At 37.8% G+C, this 23,243-nt stretch overlaps 1 protein-coding gene across 6 annotated transcripts in view; it reads left to right on the forward strand.

Moving 5' to 3' along the window:
• The window catches only part of CHD1L (chromodomain helicase DNA binding protein 1 like), a 60,428-nt gene that overhangs the window by 17,151 nt on the left and 20,034 nt on the right, over positions 1–23,243 (forward strand). For 5 of the 6 annotated variants that reach the window (XM_079140229.1, XM_079140230.1, XM_079140231.1 and 2 more), the window contains 8 exons: positions 447–602; positions 1,193–1,285; positions 10,492–10,588; positions 12,149–12,222; positions 13,311–13,421; positions 16,817–16,931; positions 17,865–18,018; positions 21,590–21,755. In XM_079140229.1, the coding sequence (XP_078996355.1) occupies positions 447–602; positions 1,193–1,285; positions 10,492–10,588; positions 12,149–12,222; positions 13,311–13,421; positions 16,817–16,931; positions 17,865–18,018; positions 21,590–21,755 (966 nt within the window). The remainder of the gene's footprint in view (positions 1–446; positions 603–1,192; positions 1,286–10,491; positions 10,589–12,148; positions 12,223–13,310; positions 13,422–16,816; positions 16,932–17,864; positions 18,019–21,589; positions 21,756–23,243) is intronic. The other variant, XM_079140233.1, reaches the window with a different exon arrangement.

Below are 23,243 nucleotides of genomic sequence, written 5' to 3' on the forward strand. Positions count from 1 at the left end.
CTAGTCCCCCTAGCGATCATGAGAGTAAATACCTGATACTATATAGTGTTCTGTGTTGTCATTGTTGTTTAGACACAAGTATTCAGTAAATATATTCAACAGTTTTTCATAAAATATTATTATGTTAGATTATTTTGCCTGACCTGACTATTGTAAGCATTGTGAGCACATTTAAGGTAGTGTGGCTAAGCTGTGATGTTTGGTATGTTAGGTCTTTTAAATATATATTTTTACTTACATGATATTTTCAATTTGTGATGGGTTTATAAGAATGCAATCACTTTGTAAGTCCAGGAGCATCTGTACTATGAAAATTGCTATGCTAATCTAGAATGCAAAAGAATTAGCTTGAAAATGAGGAAAGTAAATTGCTATATGATCTCTAGTAGTTCAGTGCTTTTGTTGTATTTTTGAACCACTCTCTTGTATTTTGTTTCCTTACACAGCAAGTGAACTACATAACCTCTTGCAGCCGTTTCTGCTAAGGAGAGTAAAAGCTGAGGTAGCTACAGAACTTCCCAAGAAGACAGAAGTAGTGATATACCATGGCATGTCAGCATTGCAGAAAAAATACTACAAGGCTATTTTGATGAAAGACCTAGGTAATCAGAGGGCACTTGATCCATTTAGAAACTAAATGAGGATGTAATTTTTGGGCAGGGAAATATTTTATAATTACACTCAATCTGTATAGCAAGAATATAGGGTAGCATTTTTGTATTCTGAATGAGACTCAGGTCAGCTGCAGTGAGACAGTGGCAGTGTTAAGTGTATCAGACTTAGTTGTTGCATGATGAAATTTCCCTTTTTCCTCTTGCCTAGTTTTTCTTATTCCCTACATTGAAGCAAACACTTTTAAATGTCCATTCATGCCTTTTGTCCTCCATTTGCTTTTTTCCCCCCCTCTTAAATCCACAATGGCAGTTAAAGAAGGAAATTTTAGAAATTTCCAGTCATTATAACAAACCACCTCCAAGTTCAATTTATAGACTTCCTTCTCAAAACAGTGATGTATAAGAAACTTCCATGTGGATATGCTGTTAATTCTCAGTGCAGATGAGCCATTGGGAGTTAGTATAAATTTGAGGAATGTCCTATGAAATGAGTAAGGTTATTGATAAAGAGTTGGGTTTGTTTTTGTTTTTGTTTTTGATTTGTTAGTCCATTTTTCTTTCCGTCTTCAAAATTACAGATGCTTTTGAAAATGAGATGGCAAAGAAAGTTAAACTTCAGAATATCTTATCCCAGCTTCGAAAGTGTGTGGATCACCCATATTTGTTTGATGGTGAGGCTTTTTCCCCACATTATTTTTCTTTAGTAGTTCTGTTTCCAAAATCATAGCAGAATTCTTTAAAAAAAAAAAAAAAAAAAAAAACTACCTGTATTTACTGTGTGTATTTTGCTTATTCTCATTTTCTCTATATTAATATTATCTGATGTTATTCAGATTTCTTCAGATGTTCCTGTAATATCCCTTAAGGCTATGTTTTTCTATTTCTCTCTTAATCCAAGATCCATAGATTCTTTATTGCATTTGCCATGTCTCTATTTTTCTACAATCTAGAAATGTTTTTAAGCTTTTTTGGGATTGTGGGGAGGAGACTTTTTTGTCTTTCATGATGTTGACAGTTATGGAGAATAAAACTGGTAGTTTTATAGAATGTGTCATAATCTGTATTCATTTGACCATTTCTTCGTGATTAGATTTTCTCTAGTCTTGAACCTACTCGGCCACTATGCCAAGTTCACCTATGATCTCTGTGATGCCCAGTGATCGTCAATTCACATTAAGTTAACCTCTCAGAAACCCTGGACCCAGGAGATCACTTTTTCCTTGAAATACTCTTCACTCAGCTTCTGGAGTAGCACTTTCTCTTGCTTTTCCTCCTGCCCACATGCTCCTTAGTATCCTTTGCTGCTTCCCCTTCATCTTACTGACTTCTGTATGTTTCTCTCTAAGCACTGCTTTAGTGCCTGCCCACAAATTTGATGTGTAGTGTTTTCATTTTCATTCAAATAATGTTTTTTTGACACACTCTGATAGGCAATTCTCTGGCCATGGAGGCTCCAGTGTAGAAAGAATGCAAAAGGTTTGCTGTACTTGTTTTGAAGACTTTTTGCCAAGTAGCACTGTGAACTATTTAAAAGTTTAACAGGATCTTAATCAGATGCACATTAGAATTTTTTTTTTTAAGGAAGAAGAGGCATTAGGAATGTAGATTTCAAAGGAAACCTTCAAGAATATTCTTTTTTCAAGTTTTTAAAATTTGTTCTAATTAGTTTATGTGACAATAGAATACATTCATACATTTTGATAGATCATACATAAATGAAGTATAATTTTTCGTTTTTCTGATTATACATGTAGGATCACATCAGTCATGTAGTCATATATGTACACGAGGTAAAAATTGTCTGTTTCACTCAACTATCCTTCCTACCCTCATACCCCTTCCCTTCGGTTCACTCCCTCTACCTAATATAAAGTAACTCTATTCTTCCTCTACCCCACCTTATTGTAATAAACATCTGCATATCAGAGAAAACATTTAGCCTTTAATTTTGGGCATTTGGCTTATTTCACTTAGCATGACATTCTCTAACTCCATGCATTTACCAGCAAATGCCATAATTTCATTCTTTTTTAAAACTGAGTAGTATATCATCAAATATACATACCACATTTTCTTTATCCATTCATCTGTTGAAGGACATCTAGGTTAGTTCCATAGTTTAGCTATTATGAGTTGAGCTGCTGTAAACATTGATGTGGCTGCGTCACTGTAGTATGCTGATTTTAAGTCCTTTAGGTATAAACCAATGAGTGGGATAGCTGGGTCAAATGACGGGCGGTTCCATTCCAAGTTTTCTGAGGAATCTCCATACTGCTTTCCATAATGGTTGCACTAATTTGCATTCCCAGCAGCAATGTATGAGTGTGTCCTTTTTCCCCCATATCCTTGTCAACATTTATTGTTGCTTGTATTCCTGATAATTACCATTCTGATTGGAGTGAGAAGAAATCTTAGGGTAGTTTTGATTTGCATTTCCCTAATTGCCAGTGATGTTGAACATTTTTTCATGTATTTGCTGATCGATTGTGTAACTTCTGTGAAGTGTCTGTTAGCCCATTTATTGATTGGGTTATTTGTTTTTTGTGTTAAGTTTTTTGAGTTCTCTATATATCCTAGAGATTAATGCTTTATCTGAGGTGCACGTGGTAAAGATTTTCTCCCACTCTGTAGTCTCTTTCTTCACATTATTGATTGTTTCTTTTGCTGAGAAGAAGCTTTTTAGTTTGAATCCATTTCATTTATTGATTCTTGATTTAACATATTGCGCTTTAGGGGTCTTGTTAAGGAAATCACATCCTAGGCCAACGTAGTATAGATTTGGGTCTAGTTTTTCTTCTATTAGGCCCAAGTCTTTGATCCACTTTGAGTTGAGTTTCATGCAGGGTGAGAGATAAAGGTTTAATTTCATTTTGTTACATGTGGCTTTCCGTTTTTCCTAGCACCATTTGTTAAATAGGCTATCTTTTCTCCAGTGAATGTTTTTGGCACCTTTGTCTAGTATGAGATACCTGTTTTTATGTGGATTTGTCTCTGTGTCTTCTATTCTGTACTATTGGTCTACGTGTCTGTTTTGGTACCAAACCATGCTGTTTTTATTACTATACCTCTGTAGTATAGTTTAAGTTCTGGTATTGTGATGCTTCCTCCTTCACTTTTCTTGCTAAGCATTACTTCGGCTATTCTGGATCTCTGAATTTTCCAAATGAATTTCATGATTGCTTTTTCTAGTTCTATGAAGAATGTTATTGGGATTTTAATAGGAATTGCATTAAATTTATATAACACTTTTGGTAGTATGGCCATTTTGATAATATTAATTCTGCCTATCCAGGAGCATGGACATTCTCTAATGTCATCTTCAGTTTCTTTCTTTAGTGTTCTGTAGTTTTCATTGTAGAGATCTTTCACCTCTTTTGTTAGATTAATACCTTTTTTTTTTTTTTTTTTTTTTTTAAGGCTACCATGAATGGGATAGTTTACTCTCTTTTTTGGAGGGAGGGGGATAATTTTCTTTATTTCTCTTAGTGGATTCATTACTGATGTATAGGAATGTGTTTGATTTATGGGTATTGATTTTATATCCTGCTACTTTACTGAATTCATTTATTAGTTCTAGAAATCTTCTGGTGGAATTTTTTGGATCTTCCAAATAAAGAATCATGTTATCGGCAAATAGTGATAGTTTGAGTTCTTCTTTACCTATTTGTATACCTTTAATTTCTTTCTTTTGTCTAATTGCGCTGGCTAGAGTTTCAAGGACATTGTTGAATAAAAGTGATGAAAGGGCATCCTTGTCTTGTTCCAGTTTGTAGAGGGAATGCTTTCCAATTTTTCTCCATTTAGAATTATGTTGGCCTTGGGTTTAGCATATGTGGCTTATGATGTTGAGGTATGTTCCTACTATCCCTAAGTTTTTCTAGTTTTTTTAAACATGAAGGGGTCCTGTATTTTGTCAAATGCTTTTTCTGCATCTATTGAGATAATGATTCTTGTTGCTTTTTTTTTTTTTTTAATTGGAAGCAAATGGGATTCTTGTTTTTAAGTCTATTGATATGATGAATTACATTTATTGTTTTCCATATGTTGAACCAATCCTGCATCCCTGGGATGAACCCCACTTGATCATGGTGCACTATCTTTTTAATATTTTTGGTAGCAATTTTCCAGGATTTTATTGAGAATTTTTGCATCTGTTTTTTTTTTTTTTTTTTTTTTTTTTTTAGAAAACTATTACATCTTCTTTATTTTTTTTTGAATGACAGGAAAATTATCAATTTTCCTGGATAATACAATCTTTAAAAACATCTTCGATAAAATACAACCATACCCATTCATCTACATTATATGAAAAATGAAAATTATCTTCAGTGGTACTCTTATTAGAAATTATCTGATCTTCAGCACATTAGTATTTTATTTACAGGCTTAAGTTATGTATTTTTGGCAGCCCACGTACAATGACATTTCTCAACAAACTCAGATGCACAAAGTGGCTAAGAAGGCATTAGTCCTGGGATGAAATGAATGCCTGAGATCTTGTCACAAGGAGTCAGGAGTAATGCCTTGTCTTACAGACTTAAACACACTCTCCATCCTAAAATATTTACCCATTCGCCCATGATACTGTTGGGAAAAATGCATAAACAAACAGACACATAATTGAAAATTCAGTGCTGTTATTTAAAGAAGTGAGTCCCTGGGGCAGATCATATAGTACAAAACTGCAACTATTCAAAAATTCAAGCATTAAGAGAAATAATCTATCTTGTCTCAGTCTCTGAAAAGGATTTCTTGTGCTATCCAATGTGGGTTAGTCATTCTTTTTTTTTTTTTTTAAAGTACAATTCACTGTAATATAGTCATATATGTACATGGTTATTTTGATTAATACATTGTAGATTAATTTGGGGAAAATTGTCATCTTTAGGAATGGAACCACCATTTGACCCAGCTATCCCACTCCTTGGCCTATACCCAAAGGACTTAAAATCTGCATACTACAGAAATACAGCCACATCAATGTTCATAGCTGCTCAATTCACAATAGCCAGACTGTGGAACCAACCTAGATGCCCTTCAATTGATGAGTGGATAAAGAAACTGTGGTATATATATACTATGGAATATTACTCAGCCATAAAGAATGATAAAATTATGACATTTGCAGGCAAATGGATGAAATTGGAGAATATCATGCTAAGTGAGATAAGCCAATCTCAAAAAGCCAAAGGACGAATGATATCGCTAATAAGTGGAGGTTGACACATAATGGGGGGGAGGGAAGGGTTAGAGTTAGGGTTAGGGAGGGGGGCAAGTATGGAGGAAGGAACTACTGTATAGAGGGTAAAGAGGGGTGGGAGGGGTGGGGGGAAGGGAAAAAATAACAGAATGAATCAAACAACATTGCTCTATGTAAATTTATGATTATACAAATGGTATGCCTTTACGCCATGTACAAACAGAGAAACAACATGTATCCCATTTGTTTGCATCTGTGTTTATCAGGGATATTGATCTGAAGTTTTCTCTCCTTAATGTGTCTTTGTCTGATTTTGGTATCAGAGTGATATTAGCCTCATAAAATGAGTTTGGAAAGGTTCCCTCCTTCTATTTCATGGAGTAATTTGAGGAGTATTGGTGTTAATTCTTCTTTGAAGGACTTGTAGAACTCAGCTGAGAATCCATCTGGTTCTGGGCTTTTCTTAATTGGTAGGCTTTTGATGGTGCTTCCTATTTCATTACTTGAAATTATTCTGTTTAGATCATGTATGATCTCCTGATTCAGATTAAATAGGTCATATGTCTCTAGAAATTTGTTGATATCTGCAGTATTTTCTTTTATTGGAGTACATATTTTCAAAATAGTTTCTAATTATTCTGTATTTCATTTGGGTCTGTTGTGATGTTTCCTTTTTTATCTTGTATTTTAGTAATCCTAGTGTTCTCTCTTTTTCTCTTTGTTAGTGTGGCTAGGGATTTATCAATTTTATTTGATTTTTTCAAAAAACCAACTTTTTGTTTTGTTAATTTTTTCAGTTGTTTCTTTTGTTTCAATTTCACTGATTTCAGTTCTGATTTTAATTATTTCCTATCTTCTACTGTTTTTGGTGTTGATTTGTTCTTTTTCTAGGGCTTTGAGATATAATGTTTACTTGTTGACTTTTTATTCTTTTAATAAATGAGCTCAATGCAGTGAACTTTCCTCTTAGTACTGCCTTCTTAGTGTCCCATAGATTTTGGTTTGTTGTATCCGTATTCTCATTTACTCTAGGTATTTTTTTCATTTCATCCTTGATTTCTTCTACTATCCGTTTGTCATTCAATAGTGTATTATTTAGTCTCTGTGTTAGAGTAGCTTCTATTTTTTATCTTATCATTGATTTCTAATTTCAGTCCATATGATCTGATATACTGTAGGGTATTATCTCCATTTTTTTGTATTTACTAAGAGTTACTTTGTGGCATAAGATGTGGTTTGTTTTAGAGAAGGATCCATGTACTGCTGAGAAAAAAAGTGTATTCGCTCGTTTATTGATGAAATATTATATATATGTCAGTTAAGTCTAAGTTATTTATTGTATTATAGAGTTCTATAGTTCCTTTATTTAGATTGTGTTTAGATATGTCCAGTAGTGAGAGAGATGTCTTAAAGTCAGCCAGTATTATTTTGCTGTGGTCTATTTGATTCTTGAAATTGTGAAGGGTTTGTTTGACGTACATAGATGCTCCATTGTTTGGGGCATAAGTATTTACAATTTTATGTCTTGCTGATGTACATTCAGTGGAATGAAATGACCTTCTTTGTCCCTTCTGATTAACTTTGGCTTGAAGTCCACCTTATCTGATATGAAAATGGAAATCCCTGCTTGTTTCCACAATTCGTATGAGTGATGTTTTTTCCCATCCTTTCGCCTTCACTCTGTGGATGTCTTTGCCTATGAAGTGAGTCTCTTGGAGACAGCATGTTGTTGGATTTTGTTTTTGAATCAAATCTGCAAGTCTATATCTTTTGCTTGATGAGTTTGGACCATTAACATTCAAGGTTATTACTGAGATATGATTCATATTTGTGGTCATTTGGTTTATTTCTGGCTTTTAATTTGATGTAGTTTCTTCTTTGACTATTCCTTTAGTGTAGTTCCTCCCTTTTCTGGTTTTCACTTTTTTTCCTCTTCATCATCATGGAATATTTTGTTGAATATTCTATAGTGCAGGCTTTCTAATTGTGAATTCTTTTAACTTTTGTTTATCATGGAAGGTTTTTATTTCATCTTCAAATCTGAAACTTAATTTTGCTGGATATAAAATTCTTGGTTGGCATCCATTTTCTTTCCAAGCTTGAAATATGTTGTTCCATGACCTCCTAGCTTTGTGGGTCTGGGTTGAGAGAACAGTTGAGATCTGAATTGGTTTTCTCCTATACATAATTTGCTTTTTTTTTTTTTTTTTCCTCACAGCGTTTAAGAGGTTACCCTTTTTCTGTATTTTAGTCATTCTCATTTCAATGTGTCTTGGTGCAGGTCTGCTGTAATTTTGTACATTTGGAGTCCTGTAAGCCTCCTGTATTTGACTTCCCATTTTATTCTCTTGGTTTGGGAAATTTTCTGATATTATATCATTGAAAAGATTGTGCATTCCTTTGGTTTGTATCTCCTTCTATCCTAATAACTCTTAAATTTGGTCTTTTCATGTTTTCCCATAAGTCTTGGAAGGTCTGTTCATGGATTCTTGCCATCTTCTCTGCATGATCAACTTTATTTTCAATAGTAAATAATATCGTCTTCATCGCCTGAGGTTCTGTCTTCCAAATGGTTTAATCTGTTGGTGATGCTTTCCATTGAAAGTACAATTTGGTTTTTTGATTCCTTCATTTCAAGGATTTCTGCTTGTTTTTTTTCCCGTAATCTCCAAGTGTTTATTGAAGTGATCTTGATCTTTCACTTCCTGTATTTTCTCTTTGATTTCTCTTCATACCATCCTTTACTTCACAGATCAGTTTAACTATGTACATTCTAAACTCCTTTGTGACATTTCTTCTACTGATTCTCTTATTGGGGCATCTTGATTTGTTTGGGGCACTTTGTTCCCTTGTGTTTTCATGTTGCTTGTGTGTTTTCCCATCTAGTTGTATGAATCTGAGGTACTACAGACTCTACCCTGTAGAATTATATTGTCCCTGAAGTTTTCCATTACCCCACCTTTGAGAGGGAGACCAACATCAACAGAACCCGGTACAAGCAATACACAGCCTCAAATCTAATAGCTTCCACCAAGGTGTCCACTGCCCTCTAGCTATAAACAGCAATGATGAGTTCAATCACAGTCCACAACATAAACAGAAAATTTGCCAAAAGGATTTACAATCTCAAATAGTGGACAATGAGAGATCAGAAATAGTGCAGGATATGATGTTCGTGAAGGAGAAAGAGAGAAACCAGAAGCAAAAATCCACAGGAAGAGTGGAAGAGGAACCAACAGAGATTGACTATTAGGGGGAGAAAAGTTAGAAAGAGAATCCAGAAAAACAGACAAGGAAGAGGAAGAATATATATAAAGAGAAAAAAATTTTAAAATATAAGAATGTATGGCAGAACTGCAAAACACCATGCATATATCTCCATCCTCAACAAACTGGTGCATGAAAAACACCGTGCTCCAAATATGTTGGAGAGAGATGCCAGAAGACAAAATAAAATAAAATAAATCTCAGTGGAAAATTGAACCACTGTCTCTCCCAGCATCCGAAAGCTTCTTAGCCCTGCCTCTGACTTCCCACAAGACTGCCTGGCCCAGACAGGCCCTGGCAGACCCAGTCACTATCCCACAAATCTGGGCCTCAGATGTCTTAGGTTCGGCCATGTTGCAGTTCCAAGATCTCAATGATACTGGAATTTGGAATGAGACCACCAGGGATAAGCAATCCTGAGAGACAGTAACTAGATGGCAGCAACCAGCACCCCCTAAAGGAAGACCCCAGGTGCAGCCAAATCCACAGGCAGCTAACACTGAACCTCCAGGTCCTGGTGGGTGTCCCCAGACAGGGTCACCTTATCTCCCCAAGATGACAGTAGCAGCAAACCCAGCAGCATCTCATACCTCAGGCTCTGGCTGGTATCTCAATATGGATGCAATCATGTACAACCAAACCTGGAGTCTCCCTGGCAGTGAACCTCTGGGCAGTGGTAGAAGTTGTTGTGGCAGCGGGTTGGTGGCAGTAGGCAGGTGCTCAGCAGCAGCTGGTCTTTGGTGGTGTTGGCAGCAGTGGGGGGCCAGCAGCTGCAGTGGTGGCAGCTGTGGCTGCAGCTGCAGTGGCACCCAGAGAGAAGACCTCCAGGTGGCCTCTGGGGAGCAGCAGCTTTGGCAGCAGGGATGTCAGGGGCAGTAGCGTACACAGCAGGCGTGCCCAGAGAAAAGACCTCTGGTAGGTGGCAGCAGCGTGGGCAGCAGCAGCACCCGGAGGAAACACCTCCAGGCATCTGGAGCAGCGGCCCCAGGGGCAGGTGTGCCCCACCTAAGAAAAGGCGATGACCCCTTCCAGAATATTCTGACTGCTGCCCCACACCTAAGCCTGTTTCTTGATTTCTTTTCTAGAATGAGAGCCTTAGCATTTCATTTTTGGATCTTCTTGATCTTTGGCATCTCCCTCTGCCTCAGATTCCTGAAGAGTGGGTTTGATTCCTAGGCAAGTATTTATTAGACTTTTTGGATGTGCCAGGCTCTGCAATTGGTTTTAAGCTGCACTGAGGTAGTCGTGCAAGAAATAGTTATAAAATGCCTCAAATAGATGTGACTAAGGGACATAATGGATTACAAGGAGCTTGGGTTCTCTTGCTGTTGCCTACCTATTGACTTTTCTATTCAAGAAGTTTGCCCTGAGTCAGGGCATGTGATTGGGAATGGGCCCTTTCTTTTCCAGGTGTAGAGCCAGAGCCTTTTGAAGTTGGAGACCACCTGATTGAGGCTAGTGGGAAACTTCACCTGCTGGATAAGCTGCTGGACTTCCTGCATTCCAGGTATAGGTTCCCATGTACTGCTCTGAGCTGGTGACTGGTTAAAACCTAATTAATGAGGAACTTACTTATTTTGTGAGACTGATTCTAGTTTTCCTCTTTTACAAGACTCCAATTCAGGGTCTACTTTATCTACAATTATACACCCACCCCATTCCATCTCATCCCACCCCACACTTCCCCACCATTATCCTTTCCTGAATTCCTATAGCATTTAGGATCCGGATCCCACTCCGGCACTTGGCAAGCCCTACCTTAATCTGTTGCCTGGTTGATCAGTGTATGTTCACCTCATCAGTCCAGCTATATTGTTTAGAGCCACAAGGACAGAGTCAGCATTGAGCATTTCTTTTATAATTGTCTGCTGGTACCTTGTGTTGAATTGACACATATTAAAGGCTCAGTAAGCATTCATTCTTGTTAACCTGTGGGGTTTGATTTAACTCAAGGGATACTTGGAATAGTCTTTCCCAGAAATTTGAGCTTGGTATCAGAAGACCAGAATTTCAAAATCGTCCCTTTAGGATGACTGTCCCAGGTGTGACCTGAACTAACCTAAAACTTCAGATTTGGCAAAATTTCCCAACCTTTTGCAAGTTAAATAATTGCATGTATTACTGTGTTTTATTTTCTTTGACATATCTACTATAGGTGTGTTAGAGGTGGAGAACAGCCAATAACATCCAATAAATACCTTCCATCCAAGTTTTCTATGTCACAGACCCAGAAAGGTCTTGTTCAAAGTCATAGCTAGCCAATGTCAGACATAAGAATTGAGGGACTCACTTTCGAGCTCAATGCTTTCCTAACAATTTGGGCTAGAATCTGGCAGGAGTTCTCCCTAACTCTTGATCTTACCTTTGTGGTAAGCTTAAATTAAGTTCATTTTCTTAAAAAGAATATTGTTTTGTCAGCACTGTACTTTGTTCAGGCAAATTTTAAAACAATGTCTGATAACAAGGTGCTCTCAGCTCGACTTTGTTCTTAATGCATTATTTTGAATTCTTTCCTCTCTTCACTCTCTATATGTAAGTTTCCTCATGTATCATGGGGGATTGCTTCTTTAAAGTGATGCTTCTCAGACTTTTCTAGATGATAATGACTTACACCCCCAAGTGGGGAATAGCAATAGATAGCTGACCACAGCTCTTTAGGATCTTGGGGAATGGGTACACACATATGTGAATCTTGCCCTTTACTCTTCACGTGTATATTTATTTCGCTATAAAAGTAAAAGTTCATATTTCTTTTCATTGAGTGAAGTGACATTCCAGAAAGAGGCTCCTTGGTTGCTGTAGGGCTTCCATAGTCCCTGGTGAATTGACACGTGCCCTGGGAATATCTCTGCTGTAGCTTTAAAACTGCTCTGAAGGCTACAGCTACATGTGGAGGCACTGTGTATTCTTATGTAAACTATGTAGAGTTTCTGAGAAAGTTATGTGACAATTATATTTCTACTTTAGCATTTCACTTACATATAAAATTGTATTGTTTGGTAAATTTTGTATGAGGGTTACTCACCCTAAATACTACTAGAGTTTCTCCTTTTTCTTTTCTTTCCAGGGGCCATCGGGTTTTACTTTTCTCCCAAATGACCCAGATGTTGGATATTCTCCAAGACTATATGGATTACAGAGGTGACTCCCCTGCCACTACATTACTGAAGCCTTTTTAGATTTAATGATCATATAGGTCCATGAAGAATAATAAGGGGTGTGGGAATGTTACAGAGGAAAAAGGTGCGAAAACATTATTCAGAACCAAAAGAATATGAAAAATTTGAGGAGAGAGGACAGCACTTTGTGAAGCAGATGTGAAAATGTTGAGTGTCTTAAAAAATGTATGATAAGTCAAGTTTCAGTGACAGAAACTTTCAGTGTCTTGCAGCATTCAGCTCAACAATTGTGTACTTATTGAGGATTAGTAAGAAAATGAATATTGATAGTATAGAGATCCCACAAATCAAGCAGGGGGAAGGTAAGACCAATTATTTTTGTGGACAATATGGAATGTAGGCAATTACCCAAGAACTCTGTTTTATATGTAATAAAATTGATATGGGATAATGGGAAAAAGCTTAAACAGTGGATTGTTTTTGAGCCGTTGGTAGAGTATCAGCTGCAGAACTAAGAGTTTTAAAATTTAGTTCAGAGTGGTCTCTCGGATCCACTTGGTGCCCTCCAAGTACTGCAGTAACCTGGATACTTGCAGAAATGCCATTGGCACATTGAGGAATCTCCACTGTCAAAACATGATGAGTTTATAGTTCCCCTTTCTGACCTGATGCATGGTGGTAAGTGGAGAACCCTAAAGCTCCACTGAAAAGCAGATGCTAGGTCGTCAGGTAGGCTCCCAAGTGCTTGTCTTACTGCTTGCCTAAGTAAGGATTGTGTCTCAGCAAATACAAACTGCCATAGAGGGTGGATATTTAGGGTTGCCTGGGAATAGTCAAAACTGAATGTTAAGTCTGTTTTAAGTGCCAAACTTTGACTGCTTGTGTTTTAAAAACCCAGGCTGGAGTGTTGTGGTGAGTTTTTTTGTAAAGTGATGTATTGTCCCCCTAAATTTAGATCTTTCCCATGGGATTTATTTAAAGTAGGGGCATGCCTGGATATGGAAAGGACAACATAGGCATTTGGTTTAGGAATGACTTGATTTTTTCACTTCCCGAAGAGTCCTTGAAAAGACTTAAGATCTGTTTGTTGTTGTTCTTCTCTATGTAAAGGCTACAGCTATGAGCGTGTGGATGGTTCTGTGAGAGGAGAAGAGAGACACCTGGCTATAAAGAACTTTGGACAGCAGCCCATTTTTATTTTTCTCCTGAGTACCAGGGCAGGTAAGCCACATAGGTATTGATAAAAGCAGACCAAGGAGTGGTGTAGTACTTTTACATCCCAACCATTGGTACATTTTTCCATAATACTCTGAAAGGTGAGGTTATTACCAAGGAGTATAATAAAAGGAGAGAATCAAGGCAGTCGACATAGTACTGGACTTCTACTTTGGAGCTCTTTTCTGTCCAACCTATCCAAGCTGTGATGTCACAAAGAAGTGAGGCTGGAACCCGAGCTTATTGGAAAGTAATTCTAAACTGCTTTGAGCTTAATCTGCTCTGACCTAGGATGTCCTGAAACTTTTTTTCTTTTTATAATTTCGAGGAAGTTTTGTTCATGTTCAGTGGAGGCAGCTCTCCTTCCCAGCCCTGAATTTGGAAAATAAAATAATCTCTTTGCTAGTTGCCCCTCCTCCAGGAGTACCCCTGGGATAGTGTTGTAAAGTTTAACAAACATTCTGTTGTTTGAAATGTGATTACAGTGAAACTGCCAGCTATTTGTAATTATTATGGCATTGTCCATCTGACTTAAATCATAAATATCATATGACATGTGTGATGCTTTGTCAGTTACAGAGTGCTCTCATATACTATTAAATAATTGGAAATCAGTTTTGGGAGATGGAATTTTCCTTACATCCTGAATCAAAAAGACCTTAAATTAATTTTGAATTCATAATCTGAGTTGCATTATCTTATTTTTTATAGAACTTAATTCGTATGGAATAGATATAGGAATACAAAAAGGATGTGTGACCTTGATGAAAGAGAGATTAATATCTTTATGAAAAGAAAGTTCAGGCTTATTTAGAAAACATCTATTAAGTGTTTTGTACTATATGGTTATATAAAAGAAGTGTTAGATATAATCCTTGAGTATAAGGAGATCATTTCTCCAGCATATGTCTTATCTGTCTAATAAACTAAAAAATAAGATATAATCAGACTCCTTTGGCCTCAGTCTCTTCCAAGGTCACGTGCCACACCCTGCATCAGAGCCATTCATTCGGTTGTCTCATGGTCAGTCTTAGGGGAAACTGGAAGGATCTGGTCAAATGCATCGTCAGGTTGGGAGAGGAATTCCATTTGTGTTTTAAAGATCTTATTATTCATATTTAGAGAGCAGATATTTGAATCATCTAAAATTAGGAAGAAAGAAACCTCTGCTTTTCCGTTAATCTCCCAGGAGCCCTCAGTATATTATCTAGGACCTGAAGCGGTCCTGGACGTTAACCTTTTCCAAACACTGATTATCATATTTGATGTCCTGTTTTTGCTATAGTTCTGTAGCATTTTCATTTAATGGTTTCCTTCCAACTTTCAAGAGATGAGGTTATTACCACATATTGCCAGCAGGTGGCAGTGATAGCTTATGACTATGTCCCAAACAACTAAATACAGCTTAAAATATTAAAATATCCCCCTTAGTGAAGAAGGGCTGTGCTAGCCAACTTCAACCCAAGAGGAAGATAATTTTTATGGAACACATTTTTAAATGAAATATAACTGCCTAGATAGTAGTAGGATATAGTGGATAAAAAGGTTTTGGAGCCAGGTGCAGTAGTGCAGACTACAGTCCCAGTTTCTCAGGAGGCTGAGGCAGAAGGATGGTGTGAGCCCAGGAGTTCAAGGCCAGTGAGGGCAACACAGCAGGACCCTGTCTCAAACCCAGGAGTAATAACCACACATTCTGGAATATGGGATGGAGTCCTGACTCTTTCATCTTCTAGTGGTACAACTTCAAATAAGTCCCTTAATCTAGCTGTGTTTCCATTTTAGCATCTGCAAAATGAGAATTATACCAGCAAGGATGCAGGGTTGTGAGGGTTAAAAGAGTTAATTTATGTAAACCTTTTTGAACAGTGCTTGGTGAATAGTAAAGTAGAAGTGTAACTGTCATTATTTGATATAATTTAGCATCTCTCAGTAATCAGTCATTATTATTTCTTTATTCCAACTTTAATTTTATATGAAGGCTTTAATGAGAATGTTCCTGCCTGACTTGTCTTGAGATCCAGCTGGGAGTCAGTAGTCCTTGTGAAAAGGAACCCTTCATTCAACTCTTGGAACAAGTCCTTTTAGGCTTGTTTCAGCAATGAGCTGTAACAACCCTGGCAAGAATGAGTCCATTCTGTACTAGTTTTCACATTAATCAAAGAGAAGGCTGTAATTTGCCTTCATAGTAGTCTAAATTCCTGTAACCCAAGGTACTTCCTTGGCCCTTTTCCTGCACCACTGAATAAAGACCAGAAAGTTGTTGCATTGAGTGTTCTTGTCTTGAATTGATTTTATGACATTGTCTTTGATTAATGTGGAAACCAATTCAGGAAGACACATTCAAGTTTTCTTTAGTCACAGGCATGTATCATCCCCTCTTCTCATTAACTAGTGTCAGGGTCTTCCTACCTTGTAGCTTGCAAGTGTGTTTAAGTGTTTTTCTTAATGCACATTGCAGACCTCTCCTTTTTTTAAATACATATTTTAGTTGTAGGTGAACACTGTTTTATTCAGCTTTTTTGCCACTGTGACTAAAAGACCTGACCCAAACAACTGTAGAGGAGAAAAGTTTATTTGAGGACTCATGGTTTCAGAGGTTTTAGTCCGTAGAAGGCTGGCTTCATTCCTTGGGGCTCAAAGTGAGGCTGAATATCATGATGGGAGAGTGTGGCAGAGGGAAGCAGCTCACATCATGATCAGAAAGCAGAGAGAGACTCCACTCTCCATATATAGACTATATACCCCACAGTGGGGACTGAACCAGTTCCTTCAGCCACACCACACCTGCCTCTAATTACCATTCAGTTAATCCCATTAGGGATTTATTCACTTTTTTAGGCCAAAGCTATAATCCAGTTATTTCTCCTCCAAACCTTCTTGCATTGTCTCACATGTGAGCTTTTGGGGGACACCACATCTAAACCATAACAGACAATATCTTTATTTTGTTTATTTTCATGTGGTGCTGAAGATGGATCCCAGTGCCTCACACATGCTAGGTGAGCACTCTATCACTGAGCTACAACAGCAGCCCCCAGACCTCTCATAGAGCTGTTTTCTAAAAGAGCATGTGTCCTTATTCACAGACTTTTCTAAGCAAAATCCAATCAAGGTTTTCAAACATGGCTTCACAGCATTAAATTAAGCATCCTTTTCTTCCTCTTGCCTCTCATTCTGTTATATTTGATAATTAAATTTTTCTGGGTCAAGCAACATAAGGTGAGATGGCACTTTTGACCACTCCAGGGCTCTGGAGTTGGGAGCAGAGATGTCCTAAAGTAGGAAACCATTCAGATGAACTGATTTCAGGTGTTCAGTGTCACCCAGTTTAGCCTTGTGTCTGTTTTCCAGTTCCGTATTTGTGCCTTGCTGATCATACTCCTTTTTTGCATGGTTTTCAGGTGGAATTGGCATGAACTTAACAGCAGCAGATACTGTTATTTTTGTTGACAGTGATTTTAATCCTCAAAATGACTTACAAGCAGCTGCCAGAGCTCACCGAATTGGCCAGAACAAGTGAGTGAGTTAGACATCTGCATTTTCCTGCCCTATTGGCTTGTAGTTCTGGATTGGAGAGAAAGTAGTCCTGACAACAGTGTCATACTGGGAGTTGAGAACCACTGGGTTTTAACCCCATTTTGCTGCTGACTTGCAGAGTCATGTTCAGTGGGACACATGATCAATTCAGTCTCACTTTGTTAAAAAGAATAGTTAGATTGCAAAATGATTAGAAGAAACTTTTAGGCTTTAGTTAGAACCTAACTCAGTTTAAAAATGGAGTTACAGCTGGTATGGTGGCACATACCTGTAAAATGGCAACTTGGGAGACTGAGGCAGGAGGGTCGCAAGTTCAAGGCCAGCCTTGGCAACTTACCAAATACCCTGTCTCAAAATAAAATATTTTGGAACTGGGGTTATGGCTCAGTGGTAGAGCACTTGCCTAGCACATGTGAGGGACTGGGTTCAATTCTTAGCACCACATATAAATAAATGAATAAAATAAAGGTCCATCATCATCTACAAAAAAAAAATTAAATAAATAAAAATAAAACATTTTTTAAAAAAGGGATAGGGATATAACTCATTGGCAAAGATCTCTTGGATTTGTTTCCCAGTACCACAAAAAGGAAAAAAAATGGGTTAAGAGGTTATGGAACTACCCTGTGACCTCAGGACAACATGCCTGCCAGGGGTTGTCCTTAGCTATAGATGAAGTCCCAGTTGTGGTCACCTCATCATCCTTTCTCTGACTTTCTTGGGAAAGGTTCAGAGAGAAGTTGAGGCCAGATCTCTCTAACAAATGCTCAGGTCCAAATGAGCAATGTCCTTTGAATTTTTCCCTGAATATGGTCTTTGGTTCTGCTTCCTTTTTGGTGTATTTTCCTGGCATGCCTTTCCCCCCAGCTTTGCAGACTCATAGCACACTGCTCTCATTTGACTTATGTACAGGGCTGTGAAAGTTATTCGGCTGATTGGCCGAGACACTGTGGAAGAAATAGTTTATAGGAAAGCAGCCTCCAAACTGCAGCTCACCAACATGATCATAGAAGGAGGCCATTTTACTCTTGGAGCCCAGAAACCTTTGACTGATGCTGACCTCCAGGTAAAATATGTTGTTCTTTTCTTTAAAGTCCTATGATTTATAATGCATACTCTGTGGATGTGAATGCAAATAAAAAGGACCAGCATTAACTACCCTTTGTCCCCAGTTACACATTTGTTCCTTAGCCTAATTCATACCTACTCAGTACCTACCACATGCAAGGTGCCATTGAAGCTAAATGAGTGTGGCACTTAAAAGCAGAGAAAACAGAATAAAGAGAATGGGATTTAAACTATCCAACTTGGATTCAGATTTATACCTTATCACTTACTGGATGTATGACTTTGAGCAGGTAACTTAACATCATGGATATGATCTCTTTGGGGTTTCTAAAAATGAGTATGCCACTGGTTACCTCACAGAGAATCATTTGTTTGTTTGGGTTTTGTTTGGGTTTTGTTGTTGGTGGTTTTTAAAGAAGAGCTTGACTTAATCAGTGATGATTGATTCCATACCTCCTCCTTAATCCCAGACCCTTTGTGCAGTGACTTACAGTACTCATTGCCTACCCGGAGGAGGATGAACAAGACTGGGAATTCACAATTATGCCACAGGACATATGGATGAAGGAACTAGAGTTAATTTGCTTGAGGAAACAAAAATTAGATGGGAGTCAAATGCTGGCTTAGAAGATTCTAGAGAGCTCTCTTTTGGAGGAAGGCTTAGAATTATGCCATAGAGCAGCCTTTGAGTTCTAATTTTTTAGGACCCATATTATAAAATACCCCAGGTCCTTTTGAGGGATTAGATACAGAGAGAACCACTAGGATTCTGGAATGATTCAGGTATGAAGTACGTAAGAAATGGCTGACAAGGGCAGTAGCTATGGGAAGGTCTGCAGTAGGAAACATTGCAGAGAAAAAATGACAGGAGTTGACTATTGTTTTGAGGCAGGGAGTGAGAGAGATAGTAAATTCAAAGATGACTTTAAGGCTTTAAACCTGAATGATGAGAATAGAAATTAGGAAGATAGGCAGTGAATTGTTAGGAAGATAAAAATAATGTAGGCTTTAGTCAACAGGGTTTGTAGTAAAAATCAATGTAAATTATTGTTAGAGGGAAACTCAGAAAAGGAAGGGATTTCATTTAGAAAAGTTCACAAGAAAAACCAGACTTTAAAAGGACCAGCTATCAAACAAAAAAATCAAGAGGTATGCAAAAGGGGAAAAATTACACAGTATTACAAGCAGAATTATCAAGTTTACAATTAGCCCAAGTGTGGGTTAAAAAATAGCAGTTTTCTCTCACACACACCTGTATCTGCTGTATTAATATCAGCATTGCAGACAGGGATCGGTGTTATTTTTATTAGGGAGTCATTGACTTGCAGGAAAGGTTCACAGTTTTTTGGGTACTAGAACCTGAAAGAAGAACCCTAGGTTTTGTTTGCTTGGTTTTTGTTTACCTTAGGGAGTAAATGTGGAGTCTGAGTTTTTCTATATTTTTAGTCTTGAGCATACTCATCTGTCATGGTGGCAGGACAGGCTGTGCATTTTATTTGCACTATTGAAGAGGCAATTACAAAATGTAAGGTGAAAGCTTGAGAGAGAGGTAGTTATATCTGTAGATGTCTAAATACATTTCTTCACAGGACCTTGAGAGATGAGCTCATTGTGGGCCGTCGTGAAGGCGCACATATTGGGAGTTAGAAGAGATGAGGTCTCAGATACTCAAATTCTTCCCCAGTGGAGGGAGCTCCAGGCATTCAATTAGGGGTTTCCATGTGATGTGGTCTACCAGCACATCACTGTGTAATGCGCAGGCACAACTCCCTGCTGTTGGCCAATATAGACTACTGGCCATTGGAGAGGACCTTGGTGGGACTTTCTGCCCAGGCAAGGGGCAAAAAATCTCATTCTGGTTCTGTGTGATTTCTTTCCTCCCCATCCAGACTATGAGTTATTTATGGTTGCCAAGAATAAGGATAATAACTCACTGCCTTGTCTCAAAAGAAAGCAAGCATTTTCTAAATTATTAAAAGAATCTAATAGTAAAAGATGTGGTTCTGGTTTGATAAATCTAAGCAATGTAGAGTTGTTAAGTCCTGAAAAAGGAAAGCAGGTCCCTTATCCTGCAAGGAGAACACAGCAGAAACATAGAGGGACAGATATAGATGTAGTGAACATTTATTGAATGCTTACTGTGTGCTAAGCATTGTCTGCGGTGTACTTTTTTCAGTTGTTACATGAAGAAGAGTAACAGAAGAATGAAGTAGACACTGTCTTTATCCCCATTTTAAGAAATTTTCCAAACATCATTCAGATTGATGACTCTAATCCAAGCACTCTGTAACTTCCAACTACATGCTCTTAATTACTGTAATACACTATTTTTCATTTTTAAAAAGGTAGTTCCTTAAAAACACATTGTGAGTGCTCAACAGCCAGGGAAACCAGGAGACTTAAGTTCAAGGGAGTGGAAGGGAGGATCCCAGTATGAACTGAGCTTCATCATAAATACTTGGCTTTCTTCTGTTTTAGTTACTAAATACCAAAGCCATTTGCCTTGGTTTATATATATGTATTTATGTATTTATATATATAGGTTTATGTATATATGTAAGTATATATGTATGTATATATTAATGTAAGTAATCTATACACATATTTATGTATATGTCTGTGTATGTGCATACATATACACACACACACACCTACCAAGGCTAAATATAAATATATCCAGGTGTGTTCTTGCTTAGTTTTTATCTCAGGTGTTTTCAAGCTACAGGATACCTTTAAGTTTGCAAGTTACAAAATAGACAGTCTAGAGATAACTAACCAAAACTAAAAGGGCAAAATGCAAACAAGGGCCGTCTTTTGGATCCTAGTTGGTTCAGAATTCTTAAGAGAGAGTGCTTAGGGAGGTGTAAAGTTGGAAGTAGCAAGTGAAAGCCAGGTAATACTATCTAAGCTTTCTGGGTGGTTCTTGTAGCCTTAGGAAGTAGGCGGAGTATCCCCTAGGGAGGAGTGAGAGGAAGGGGCAGGATAGGGAGTGCACAGGGCTATCCAGGGAGATTGAAATTAAGAAAGGGCCTTTGGGCCTTGGTGATCAGGATTGCTATGGTTTTTTCAAGGTAGGTTCCATAAAGTACTGTGGTAGGAAGGCAACTTGGCAAAGGAAAGGAGTCAGCTTATTGTGAGGTGAGGTACTGAGTGGCACCTTTAGAGGTAGGAAGGTAGCTAACTGGGTCTCTGACTTCTCTCAGGACTGCTGGACGAACCTATAAAAAATGCTGGTGAGAGGTACTATAGAAGATGCTGGAAAATCATTTTATTCTTACCCCCCCACAAAAAAAGAAAGAAAGAAAGAAAGAAATTGGAAGCTAATAAATTTTTTTTGTTGCAGTTATAGATAATTATCAAAATCCATAGCTCTGGTCATCATTTATCCCCTTTCTGCTTATTCCTCATCTAACCCCACAGTAGCCTGGTTGAAGTCATCTGCCATGGGAGAGAAGAAAGTCCACAAGGGAAGGAATGTGCTTTGTGTCACTTAGACACTCAGCAGATCACCACATCCTGATCTTTGTTTTCATGAGAACTAACTGGATTTTTTGTTTTCTCCATTCAAGTTGAGTGAAATACTCAAATTTGGCTTGGATAAACTACTGTCTTCTGAGAGGAGCACCATGGATGAGATAGACCTGGAGTCCATCCTGGGAGAGACAAAAAATGGCCAGTGGGTCTCTGATGCCTTGCCTGCAGCCGGAGGAGGGAGCAGAGAACTGGAGGAGGGAAGTGAGTTGGGGATTAGGGAGAGCAAATGGCACAGTCACCTCAAGCTAGGGCATGAGTGATATGCGTCCCCATGGGAAGTCCTGTATCCTACTCCCTGGGACCTCTTTTTCCTCCCCAGCCCTATTGTCATCTTGAGCACCCCCTTAGGCTTCTTGGTCCAAGGAATTGACATTATATCTGGTTGTTCCCTTGTGGCTGAACTTTGAATCCAAGTCGTGATATTAATGTTTATGGTCCTGTCATCAAGGATTAAATTTGTACCTTTTCTATTGATGCAGACATCTAATCTGGATTTACTGGAGAAGCATGCTATCTTTATGATGATGCTCTACACAGTGATTCCTCTTCTAAATAGTAGAATTTTTTTTTAAATTGTAGCTAATATTTATGGGCATTTATTGTGAGTTCATCAACAATGCCGCCAACTATGTCATGTGCTTTATATCTTTTTCCATTTAACCTTCATAAGACCCATGAGGTGTAGGAGATCATTTTGTCTTCCTTTTTCTTTTTTCTCTGAATTTGGTTAAAATATTTATCTTTTTAAAAAAATATATTTTTTGTAGTTGTAGATGGACAGCATGCCTTTATTTTGTTCATTTACTTTTTTAATGCTGTGCTAAGGATCAAACCCAGTGCCTCACACATGCTATGCAAATGCTCTGCCACTGAGCTACAGCCCTAGCCCCTATATTTATCTTTTCATCCTTTTCTATTCTGAAATTTTTGAATTTTATATTTGAAGGGATTTTTGGTTTTGTTTTTATCTTTTCTTTTCATGTAGTGGCTTTGTATCATGCTCCCTAATATCGCATGACAGATCATTTTTAAAATGACTGTTTTCCTGTATCAGCACCAATAGGGAGTCAATATGGGCTGGAGTGAGAGGTTTCTTACTGAGCTTCTTTTTTTTTTTTTTTTTTTTTTTTTTCAGCTCAAATTGACTTTTTTCTTTTTTATTGTAAACAAATGGGATACATGTTGTTTCTCTGTTTGTACATGGCGTAAAGGCATACCATTTCTGTAATCATAAATTTACATAGGGTAATGTTGTTTGATTCATTGTTATTTTTTCCCTTCCCCTCACCCCTCCCACCCCTCTTTTCCCTCTATACAGTCCTTCCTTCCTCCATTCTTGCCCCCCTCCCTAACCCTAACTCTAACCCTAACACTAACCCTTCCCTCCCCCCTTTGTGTGTCCTCATCCACTGATTAGCGATATCATTCGACCTTTGGTTTTTTGAGATTGGCTTATCTCACTTAGCATGATATTGTCCAATTTCATCCATTTGCCTGCAAATGCAATAATTTTATCATTCTTTATGGCTGAATAATATTCCATTGTATATATATACCACAGTTTCTTTATCCATTCATCAATTGAAGGACATCTAGGTTGGTTCCATAGTCTGGCTATTGTGAATTGAGCAGCTATGAACATTGATGTGGCTGTATCCCTGTAGTATGCTGATTTTAAGTCCTTTGGGT

Source organism: Sciurus vulgaris, assembly GCF_902686455.1.
Source record: "Sciurus vulgaris genome assembly, chromosome: 1".
In the NCBI taxonomy this organism is placed as follows: Eukaryota; Metazoa; Chordata; class Mammalia; order Rodentia; family Sciuridae; genus Sciurus; species Sciurus vulgaris.